This window comes from Athene noctua, chromosome 3 (assembly GCF_965140245.1).
Source record: "Athene noctua chromosome 3, bAthNoc1.hap1.1, whole genome shotgun sequence".
NCBI lineage: Eukaryota > Metazoa > Chordata > Aves > Strigiformes > Strigidae > Athene > Athene noctua.
The window spans coordinates 17656304-17668779 of NC_134039.1; the positions used below are offsets into that span (position 1 = coordinate 17656304).

Below are 12476 nucleotides of genomic sequence, written 5' to 3' on the forward strand. Positions count from 1 at the left end.
CATTGAGACATGGGAATCAACAGCAGCCTGAAAGACCCATGCTGATGTGTTTCCATGAGATACTCTCTCAGAGGAGACCTGCTATGGGAGCTTGTCTCACCCCACTACTAACATGGTGTTGCACTTACATGTGCTTTGGCTGTGAGTTACAAGGTGCTTTTGAAAAATCTTTATGGTCGTGGAAGAGCCTTTGTAGTGAAGAAAGGTTGTCTTCTCTCTCACTGTGTGCCAGCTTCAGCCAAAGCACGGACCATCTAAGGATTCCTACTTAGTAATCCTCTCCCTAGAAATCAGGAGTGTCTTTTCTGCTCAGCTGGTCAAAGCAGAGGAAGAAAAAAGGTGATAATGTCACTTCGCTGTATCAGTCACAACCTGCTGTATCAGCTAAATAGTCATGGCTTGGTTCCAAGGAGCATAATTCACATTTCACTCTCAGCAAAGTTAATGTTAAACTTTTCGTATGAAAGGACACCGGACCACATGTATGTAGTTTTCAAATTCCATTTTAAGATTACATATATGCTTGCTGAATTTTGAAAGTACTAAACACACATTTCAATTTTTTATACAAAGAATATCATAAGTGGGATGAACTTTAAGCTACAAATAGCTATTTTATAAACATCCTGCGTATTTCTTTGTTCAAATTCCACTTGTGTTCTTACTTCTATATCATCTATGAGAAATTACTCAACTTATTTATTTTCTTTAAAGAAATTACTCTGCCATGTTTTGCATTTAGTCATTCTAAATTACTCAGTTACTTCAGGGTTTACCCTGTTATTCTTCTCTGACTGCTCTTCCATTAGCCTGTTATCTTCCCCACCTGATTTATGTCATTTATTTTTAATTTGTAATCTCATGGGAATGCATAATGTATTTTAAAGTTAAACAGTCAACTTGTGGTCTCTGTTAGAAATTAGAAGTAATAATTGCAACAATTTATATCCTTCTTTGTGTGCAAATGTATTTCCTGACTTTAGTTGAGAAAGTAATGGATATGAGAACTCTCTAAAATTATTACATTTTGTAGCATTTTAAACTTTCATATTAAATTAATGTTTTGGGTGAGGAGGAGAACTTGGGATCAGTGTCATAGTTCTTAAATACTGGTTGAAGCTACAAATATTATCCATAAGTTGACTGTATCCATAATGCCATAACAGTATCCATTTTTATTTGGAATTCCATTTATATGGAATTGCTAATTTTAAAATGCATACTATCAATCACTAACATTAACTATTCCTAATTTGAGATATAAAGGTAAAAACATTGCTTTCAGGACGCAGGGAAGTGTTTTGTGTGTGTGTGTAGTGTGTCTAAAATTTACTGTAGTTTCATTTCAAGCAGTTCCCACAAGCAGATAGTGTACCAGCGTGAGCTATTACCTTATTTTCTTGAGGGCAGCTCACCGCTCTGTATGTTTTGCTATTAGTAACAAGTTCAGTTACTCTATGCCTTGCTTGGACACTGTGGTCCTTGTGGAAGGTTTTTGCAGCATCTCCTGGTATGAGGCTGCACAGGAGCTGCTGGAGCGGCCTCTGTGGGCATCCTTCCTGAAAAAAAGGAACCACATGCAGGAGCAGCTGGGTCCTCTGCTGGCTTGTCGGGCTCACTGTACAGACAAAAATATTCCATGGAAATTTTTTCCTGAAATATCTTTCAGAAATTGCAGAGCTGACAGGATTCTTCATGATTTCATAATGAACTTCCTCTGAAAGAGAAATAAGTATCATGGAAAGAGTAGAAAGGGCTTCAGCGCTGATCCTGAAATAACAGGATGCCTGTAACTTCATCATTTCATTCAAGTACTTCCTGCTCTGTCCTTTCTTCTCTGTTTTGCACTGCGCAGGCACAAAACTGTAACTGCCTGCCAACGCTCTGTTCTAACAGTTAAAAAGTTTTTCCAAAACTCATCAGCCTAGGACATATAAGAGAGGTATTTAAGATTTGCTTTGCAGATAGGTGAATTTTCCCTGTATTTGTGACTATCAGGTACTGCTGCCTAACTCTATTTCACAGTCACTTTAATGTGCAGAATTGAGAGTTGTTAGGGATTAGGGTTGTGGGGTTTGCCTGCATTGTGCATACTTAGGTCAGTGGGGCCTGGCCCTAGCAGATAGCCCTGTGGTTCAGGCAATAATTATTATTTGTTCTGCTTAGCCACAGAATAATAACTTTTTGTACACTATAGCAGCATTAATTCTCAGTGTATAAGTACACTATAATTTACATGAACATAAAATTGTTCTCTGTAAAATGGTTGCTGCTGTTGCTGGAGGATAGACATATTATCTTCAAGTGCAAGATTTGCAGGAAAACTTCTTCAGTCAAATGCAAAATACAACTTACAGGCATTTATTTTATTCCTGCTTCCCATTTATATAATTTTTAAATTCATTCATTACCAAGGAAATAATAATATTTGTGCTATTCACAAACCTGAGAGATGCTCAGGAATGCAGGATAAATACCATGTGCAAAGTTATTTCAAATATAGGGTGCAACAGCCCTCAATTTTTTTCAGGGTTTTTGTCAACATTGGTTGTAAAATCTATTCATATGTATTTAAATATATTTAAAACATTTTTAAAGTTTACATGATTTTAAAAACAAGACAATGTTTAATGTGAAAACCTACTTTAATTTTTAAATGCATGTGTTTTAAATATTTTGAAAAAGCTAACATAAAAACCAAAATTTCTAGATAGAGCAAAAATATTTAAGGGTCTACATAAAAAAAAAAAAATACATTAAAAAAAAAAAAAAAAAGACAGATTGGGATTTCCGTATTCCTAACCCTTTCTTTTGACCATTTTGTAGATCTGTCATTGAGAAATAAAGGTTTGTATGTAATTGGCTCTCGGTGCTTCAAACATAGATAGATACACTGATACACAGTGTATCACTGATACATAGATAATGTATCAAATCCCACTGATTCATCTGGGAGGATGCAAAAGCTCTTGACCATTTGCCTGAGACACAGTGTGGTTTCACTTACTTTGAGACAAAACAAAGGTTAAGATTAAATGAGTTGTGATGCTTATTTCTGTTATTTTAAGCTCTAAAGTAATTTTCAGACTATCCATAGCCTGATCCAGGAGAAGCATAATTCCAGATCCTGGTATTGTAGTCTTATAGAAGTCCTGCAGTTAACTTTGTGCTGCTCTACAAGCACCTCATATTCTGTATTCAGTTTTACTGTCCATAGCCACAAAGGTTCTGCAGTGCAGCACCACAATTCATCTAGTGTGCATATAAAACCTTGCATCCAGTTTCTTAACTATTAAGTTATCTTCCCTCTGAATGTCAATTAATCTTTAAATAAATTCTGGAATATCTTGGACCAGAGAAGCAGAATGCAAGCTAAAGTCATAGTGAATTGAGATTTTCTTCACTGATGGAGTTTAACTATAAATGGAAAAGTATTCCTATCATGACTTGCTCTAAACCCAGGAAGGAAGGCAGCAGTGGTGAAAAGTGTCTGAATCTGTTGCAGGTTATCTGCAAGCTTCCATTCCCCTGAGATGCTGAAGGTCCTTTCTGTTCTTCTGTCCAAAGATAGAGTAGAAATACTATGAACCACTTCTGGGGTCCTTGCTATCCTTTTCTTTCTGAGCTGTCTATTTTTAGCTGTCATCAAGTGGGCAAACATATCTGGCCTTGCCTTCTCTTTTTTGGTCATTTCCATGAGGCAAGTGTATGAATATCCTAATCCTCAGCTGAAAATGCCAACAAAAAAGGGCTGTTAATGCACCTTTATTTTCATAGAAAAATTACGTGGGGAAGATAACACCATTTCCGTTTGCATTTACGAGAAAATCTAAGAAACCAGGAGCAGAATTAATAGTAATACTTTTAGAGAAACTTCCCTAAAATTTGGACTGCCAAACATCTAGGTGATTCAAGTTATACCATGAGAACTGGATGTGTTCCCCATTAAGGTCTGAACGACCAGTGATGTATGCTGCTCACAGCTGTTTCTGAAAGGAATGACGTAAATGGAGATGACATACATGATATAGAAATGCTGCAACCAGCCACATAGTCAATTAAGATGTCTTTGTTTAAGTAGAAATCACATTATTAAACCTAGATGTTCTGAAGCTAGCAAACTCAATGCAAGACTATCATTGCTACTTCTTTAAGAGATGTTTCATCACAGACATCTGCTAGCCAGCTGTGCAGACTTTCTGTCTGCGTTAATTTGCAAAGTATTACTGCTGGCCTTCAGCATTCAGAGCCATCTCCTTTTGGGCTCTTGATGGTCAAAACCTTATTTGTTGGAAATATTTTCTTCATCTGGTGAAGTTGGTTACTTTTGTTTGATTGCATTTGGTTTATTTTAGCTTTGACATGGGCTTATTTTGTTGGGCTTACCTTGATTTGAGACATGACTGACTTTGCAGTACTGCCCAGGTGAAGACAACATCCTGCAGGATTCTCCCTTCTCCACCAACTTCTTTTCAGTTTTGAAGGTTAACCGTTTTAAGGTGCTTTTATATTTGATTATTTAATTGCTTTTTCCATTCCTGAAGCTTCACCTGGAGGATTTGGCTGAGATGCCAGGAGAAGAGGGATGCTGGCTGGGCAGGTGGTGGTGCAGGACCCACAGGGAGCCGGCCTTTGCTTTCCCTGCTAACAGTGCCCTCTCCTGGCTCCCCTCCTGCAGACCGAGAGCCAGGGCCCCTTGCAGGAGCCGGATAAAGAAAAAGAGAATTTTGTCGTTGGCTTCTTCTCCCATTACTTGCTGTCTCTCCCAACCTCCACAACCTCCCACCCTTCTGAGGAATGGCACTGTGAAACCTTTGGGCTGGCCCAAGAAACCAAGGCAGCCCTGTCTCAGAGTTCGTCGTTCAAACCAGTCCCATGAATTTACCAGCAGTTAGGTGCTTTGCAGGCTGCTGTAGCTGGGGCCACCTGAATTGCTGGGGTTTCACTAGGCTGAGCAACCTGAAACTTGGAGGTAGTCTCCTGGCTTTTAATATTCAGCACTGCTCCTCGCTGGCTGTGCTGACTCTTTCAATCCTGCTTGCTGACTGGACCTCTCCAAGGCTTACCCATCCATTGCAAGTTTCTGACTAATAACTCTGCCAGGCTGTTGGAACCAGGCTAATCGCCTATCCACAGTGTGCTGTTTCTGATCCATTATGGGTTACTGCTGAATTCCCCCCCTTTTCCCCCGAGAGCCCTTACAGAGCCTGGAGTGCTCCCCTCCCTCTCATTTTCCCCACTTCCCCGGCTCATGTCACTCGGCAGAGTGGGATCAGGTTGCTTTTGCATTGTGATTCTTGGCATAAGCCCCTCTCGGATTTGTATAACTGTTCTGCGAGTACAGCAGCCAGTAAGAACAAAGCACATAAGAACACATTAAACTAACATTCAGCACGCAAAGCCCAAATAATTTACTATATGCTACCCTGCCTAGTAAAGGGAATAGTGTAGCAGGCTTACCCTTTTAATTTCCTTTCTCTCACTTTTGTCTATAGAAGTCTATACCATAACTTCCTTAAAAAGCATTTATGTTTATTCTATAGTCGTTCTTAGGCTGCTAGTTTTTATGCAGTATTTCTTGCAGTAACAATCTCCTATGCTCTGCTTGATATGATCACTAAACAGAGATGTATTGTTGTATCTGATTAAAATTTTAATTGTAGAACTATAACCTTTCCCTCTGCATTGTACTCTTACGATGGTAAAATGATCCCTGTTGTCCTGCTGCCTGACAGTTCTCTTTTTAAAACCTACAACAAGCAGTGTTACAGAAGTACAAAATATAGATCAAGTAATGTGTATACTGATGACCATTTACCCCTTCAGGGATGAAAAATTCCAATTTGACATTCTTTCCATGTTAACACAGTGGAGTTCCAATAAAAATATTTATCACTTAGAAATAAGAAATGTTACAGGACTGACAGATAATATTAGAAAAAAAAAAAAAGGTTCAAATATAAATAAGCTACTTGCTACAGCTGCTCAAAATGACAAAGAACTGTGGATGCAGACACTTGCAATAAACTTCAGAATCCATCTAATTGTATGTACCTGCTACACATATGCTTGTCTTATATTCACAGGGAATATACCTTATTAGAAGAAAATCATATCACTGAAATAACGGATGAGGTTTTTGGATATATAGTTTATGAAGGAGCTATCTTCTTGAATGCTTATCCAATCTATCTATCTGTATCATCTGGTCTAGTAAGAGATGCTGCCTCTCCTTGTTCTGTTAGATCCTTAGACCACTGTGAGTACAGTAATCCCTAAATTACAATTTAGCAATTGCACAAATTACAGCCTTACTGGGACTCTGCATAGTTCACAGGCTAGCATGGACTTTTTCAATCGCTGGGCAGATAAACAGGTTACTGAAGGCAGATGTTTCCTGGTCTTCATTAAGACTCTGTGGGCCCCTAATTCTGGCAGTGGCCTTAGGCTCAGAGCTAAAAGCTATGTTCTCGTATACTCCAATATGTTGTGTGGCATGGTTTGTAACACCACTTGTTGGAAAAGCAGTTTATAGACCGTAGACAGAGTGAATAAAATAAAGTTTTGAAGTTCCATGTCCCATTCTGAGCCAATTATAATAATCTGAGCAACAAACAATCCAACAGGAAATGCAGAGTGAGTAAACAAAAATCATGTATGTTCCACCATAACTGTGTATAGTCATCTTACAACTGAGTTAGGAAACAGTCTGGAAATTATTCATTCCACAGAAAAATTAGAATTCTGGATAATACACAATTATAGTTGTGTAACATTCCTATTTATTTCATATAGGAAATAATTTGGAACTAATGACCTATGAAACATCCTGTTGTTTATGAATAAAAAGCTGTTTAAAACAATATACTAGCAAAATACTGTATTGCTTTCAGAAAAACGTAGTACGGAGGAAGTTTTTCTAATATGTATCATAGAATAATTTATTCAGGAGTAGTTAAGCCAGTTAGTTCTCCCGTGTGGACATGGCCTTAACTGGGACAGTCACCAGCCTGGTCCTGTAGAATGAAAAAGGGAAATAAAGAGGGAGGAGAGCATCTGGTTTGTGGTGAGGGAGTCACCAAGGGAAGAAGGCTGATCCTGGAAGTGCCCAGCCTGTTACACCTCTGCTAGCTCCCTTTCTAAAAGTGGTGGTTTAGCTTAGAGCTGAGCCTTCTGGGCAGGTCTCATTATACAGTGAAGACATTTAATAGCAGAGAATGACCATACCTCTTTGTGTTTCTTGCAGCTTCATGATGAGTTAGAAAAGGGCGAGAAGGAAAGCGCAGAGCTGCAGGAGTTTGCCAATGCCATCTTACAACAGATAGCAGATCACTGCCCTGACATCCTGGAGCAAGTCGTCAATGCACTTGAGGAGTCATCATGACCTCGGCCACTAGCCCCACCGGAGCAGCACACCAGTGGCCAAGCCCAGTCAGTCCAAGGAGCCATGAGAGTGGAGAGGAATGTGAAAGACAGAAATGCAATAGAAACTTCTGGTGCACCTTTTACAAAGAAAACAAAAGCAAAAAACCCTCTAAAAACTACATGCTCTCTAGGTTCTTCCAGTGTACAATTAATCAGTTATGTTTGCATTCATCTTCTCACTGCCTTTCTGCTTTAGAATCTGATTCTCCATTGACTTTGTTGATGGTGACTTTTGGATACAGCTAAGCAGAGCTCTTCCAAGTCTACTGAGCAAAGAAGAGTGAAACCACTGAACACAAGCAGCTCTAGTTCTCCATGAGGTTGCAGAAGGGTAGCCCTTGCCTTTCATTCATCTATTGCTTTTTTTTTTCTCTCTCTTTCTTTTTTTTTTTTCATAAAAACTGAAAGCCTGAATTTCATAGTGCTAAAGCCAAACCTGAGTGTGCTCTGATTATGGCTTATGACTGGCCAGCATCAGCTAGCTAGCTCAGGTCTCTCTGCCTGTCTCAATGTTTCTTATGTTCTTAAATAACAGAGAGAGGAAAGGAAAGTTTCCCTATTTGTTCCTGTTAGTCACTTCATCTAGCAGCTGGGAAACAAGGTGGGCATACTGGTACTTTCTGTTTACTTAACTTTTTTATTGTTCAATGATCTGACTCTGAAGTGCTGTGTGGGGCATTTTTTCAGGTAACTGTTTTCATCTGTTGATTTCTTGGGTTTTTTAGCTGAGGTTTCTCATCATAGGTCTGTGTCTCCTAAATTCTTATTTTATGGAGAGCTCTCTCCCTTCAAGCAGGTGTGGTCAACATGTCAGCTCCCAGCTTTAACTTGTATAGTTTGTCCATTGCCAATTTTTCAGGCCATAGCTTTGTGAACACTAGCTGCCATCAGAATAGTCATAGGTGTTTTGTAAATGAGAAATTTGCATCATTTAGCTTAAAAGTATAATTTTAAAGCTGTTTGGTAAATCAGTGACATAGTTCTTACTATAATTATAATTTATTTTGGTTTAGCTTAGGTTGATGAGAAATGAGTTTGAGTTCAGAGCAATAACCCATTCTTATAAAGAGGAGCGTCTCTGCTGGAGTTGGCACCAGCTGAGTACATAGGTATAAAATCACAGCTTTAGTTAAACCAGTGCAATTCTTGTATGTATATGAGAGACCTTAGTCTTGTTCCCATCCATCTTTGACACTTGTTAAAGCCCCTGCTGATAGGTAATATGACCTGAAATAGCAGGTCGGTTTGTCATTGTGGTAGCAAGTCAGAGTCCTATTTTATGAGTAGGATTTGGGTGTTCATTCTTGGACTATGCATTAATGAGGAGACACATTTTTTTCCTGACTACCAGTGATTATGTGTGTCTGGGGGCATCTGCAGGACAGAACCCTTTAACACATCCCCGTGTGCTCCTTAAAGGAGTTGTTCCCCCTTAGCTTTCTCATATTGCTTAAGAGAGCAAGGGGAGGGCGGAGGAAGACCAAATATCAATACAGCAGTGGAAGAAATCTTGGTTTTCTAGTCACAAGCTAATGAATCCTCTCAGTATACCTCCTATTCAGTGCCTACAGTTTAATTCCATAGGACTTAATACATTGTGAGCTTAATCACTAAACTGTTATGCTAAGGAATATGTTCCAAGCCCTGTCAGGAAAACTGCATTTACCTTAGGTCTTTCAAATCCACAGCTCCCGGTACGTCTTTCACACCTGATTTTTATCTTTAAAATGACTGATTGCTTCCAATAGGAAGGAGATCAGCGGAAGTTTGAGTAAAGGAAGATGTACCCTGTCTTTTTTTCAAACAAGCACTGAAAATTGGGCAAAACTGAAACCTTATATACCCATAGACATTATTGAAAACTAACTGATTTAAAATAAATCATATCCCAATTCATTCTACTCTAATGGTTCAGCAGAAGGAACTGGATCTATAACCATAGTGTCCACAAAGGATAAATACCTAAATCACCAAAGACCAGGTGATTCACACCTTTTCCACGTTTTGAACTGCCAGTGCTTTGCAAATCAGGAAATGTAACTTTAATTCTTGCTGTAGTAGCAGCCTGTGTCTGAAGCTTTTTTTGTCGTGAATGAGGAGAGTAATGGGAACCTGAATGTGTGCAAGGGGGGAACACCGGAAGGCGTGTAGACAGTGACTGTACATACCACTGAGCTGTGCCTCATCACAGAACCACCCCTTTGGTCCCATTATTTGAGTCAGCACGTTTCGATAGGAGCTGTTGTTTTGAAATCTTTCCTCTTGCTTTTTCTTCATCACCCCTAATTACTCACTCAAGGAATTTAATGCTGCCTGTAAAAGCATCAAAGCCATCAGCCTAACATCATCGTGCCACCATCACCACTCCTGACAATCTCATTAACTTATATGGTCAAATCTCCAGCTGCCCTGGTTCCCTGCTGTAAAACAATCCCTCCACTGTGAGAAGCTGTGGAATTTCCCTTATCGATGGTTCAAATGACTCCTGCTTGTAAACCTCTTACTGAGATGTTCCTTGATAGTGTTTCTGCTGCAGGCAGGGGCAGGGGGGAGGGGATGGGAACCAGGGGTGGTCACTTTGGGCTGTCACTTCAATTCCTGTGGTTTACTGCATTGCCCAAACATCGCAGGAAGCGCTGGTTCTTCTGCGTATTTTACTCAGCCTGTGGCTGCATTTCCAGAGTCGAAAGTGCCCCAGACAAAGGCACGGTGCTGTCACAGCAGCATGTGCAGGATCCTTGTGTCGGCAGCCAGGTGAATCTCACTGTTTACACATCTCCCACCCTCTTCCCTGAGAGGATTTGTCAAGCCTGGCTAGTTTTCATGCTGGCCATTTGGTCTTTTATCTCCCAGCCACACACCTGCTCTTCCTCCCATCTGCATTGTTGGGCCTTTGCAATTTTTCTTGTGAACTTCTAGGTCTTCTAGGCTTCCCATCTTAAACATTGATTTTAGACCTCAGTAAAGTGCTTTCAGGGAGAGAGCAGATCTCTTTTAGGAACAGACTTGATCCGACTTGATCTCCATTGAACTATTTCAGGTAATCCTTCTGATCCTGTGTCAGTAGAGATCTTGTCATGGTGAATAGCTTGAGGAACTGTGTGATTTGGGAGGTACTGCTGGCCACGATTTAATGCTGAATGTGACCAGTGAGAGCTTTTTCATTTCACTCATATGGAGTGCCATACCATTGGCCTTAGAGCAACAAAGGGATTTTGCTATCATAATCCATCACGAAGTTGCATATCAGGCATGTGGCAGAAGGGCCATATGTGCGCACATACTGCGATGCTCATCCAGTTGCCTAACCCATCACTGCTCTTTTAAAATCTTATACCCAAGTGTCAGCAGACAGGCAGATGCAGAACGTTTCCTAGCACAGAAGTCCTGCAACACAGCAGCTCTAGGAAATCAGGGGCCCTTCCCAGGGAGCCTGGGGAAACTTGCTTTTTCTTCTCTTGTTAAATGAAGTTCTGTTTGCTACAGGAGCTGTGAAGGTTTTAATTGCTTTAATTGTTTTTTTCTTTCAAGCTGTCTTTTGTAGAGCAACAGAGATGTAAGGACTTAAGGAACTGTCTGTAGAAAAATAAGTCATTTATCTGGGTCTGGGCTAAAAAATAACTCAAGCCTGAAGCCCACGTACAGTGTAAAAGCTGACACCCCAACCACACTTGTTCATGATATCCACGAGTCCAAGTACATATTTTTTTCTGAACCCAGCCTCATTTAGAACACTAAAGGACATTACAACACTAGAATTGCAGGGTGAGGACATGAGCACTGCTTGTGATTGGAAGAATTGGCTGGCGTGCTCCCAGATGAAGCTCTACGCTTCTAGTATTCTCTCATTTTGACTGCCTTTAACCAGCTTTCCCTCTAGAAAATGCCAAACCCTCTTTGGGGTATCTGATTTTTGCCAAGTCTGGGGGACAGAAGGTGAAGGTCTGACATGATGCATGAAACTGTGTGTGCTAGTTCTGGTTGCACGGCTAGAATATCCCTTCTCTAGCAAATTTTCTGGTACTTTGGGGTTCTCAGTATTTTGCACAAGGAAGCATTAATGTCATAAATCTTGTAGACATAACCCTGGTCTTTGAACCAAAGGGGCATGTCTTTTCATTTGCCCTGTAATTCCCACCCATTCTGCTGCTAGTGCTCAATTTGTTGGGGAATTTCTACATCTGATAAAGGTTGACAAGGTTGAGTCCCCACTCCTGTACTAATTGCCAATCGTTGCCACTGAAGGGGTCTTTACAAAGGATAGAGAGTCATGCACTGATACCATTTTAAAGCAAAAATTTCACTACATAAGTATCACATATATTCCTCAACTGACTGAGATGAAATGCAAAAGGGAAATAGTACAATCGAGGCATCTGATATTTAAAGGAAGTCTCTACTCAGCTCAACGCCCACAGTTAAAGAGGGAACCAGAGAGGACACCGAAGGCTGTGGATAACTAACACTGCCCCAGCGAAGCCGGTGGGGTGGGAGGGTTGGGCACGGGGCATCACAGGGCATCGTGCCTGGCAAGGCCACTCAGCCAAGCCATCTTGTCAGCATGGTAAGGAAAAGGAGTGTCGGGGGGGGGGGGGGGGGGTGTAAACAAAATTATGTTTTTAATTGTTTTTTCCACATAAATGGAAGGAACCTTACACAACAGCAGATCCTTCTGAACAAAATGGCTGTGTCCACTGACTATTTTTAAAAAAAAAAAAAAAAAGAAACTGTTTCAAAACTTTTTAGTGTCAAAAGTATAAACACAGAAATCCTGACTTTTTCCAGTGTGTGTGGTGAGTGCTGTAAACCTGTCATCGGTATCTCTCCTGACTTTTTCAGGGGTGTTTTTTCCTGTTTTGTTTTCTGCTTGTCAATATTGTCCGTGTGGTCCTAAGGCTGGGGCAGTTACCAACAATGTGTGTCTGTTGTCGGATTAAAAAAATGATAGTAGTAGAACTGAAAAGATGTGTTTTTAAAAATATATAAAAATAAATTTCATCAAAAGGAATTCAAGTAAAGAAGCAACAAAGCCATGACTCCTCCTCTCGGGA

At 40.2% G+C, this 12476-nt stretch overlaps 1 protein-coding gene across 10 annotated transcripts in view; it reads left to right on the plus strand.

Moving 5' to 3' along the window:
* The window catches only part of ERC1 (ELKS/RAB6-interacting/CAST family member 1), a 298605-nt gene extending 286670 nt beyond the window's left edge, over nt 1-11935 (plus strand). For all 10 annotated transcript variants that reach the window (XM_074902123.1, XM_074902127.1, XM_074902132.1 and 7 more), the window contains one exon: nt 7247-11935. In XM_074902123.1, the coding sequence (XP_074758224.1) occupies nt 7247-7384 (138 nt within the window). In that variant the 3' untranslated portion in view covers nt 7385-11935. The remainder of the gene's footprint in view (nt 1-7246) is intronic.
* Nucleotides 11936-12476: the final 541 nt, after the last annotated feature.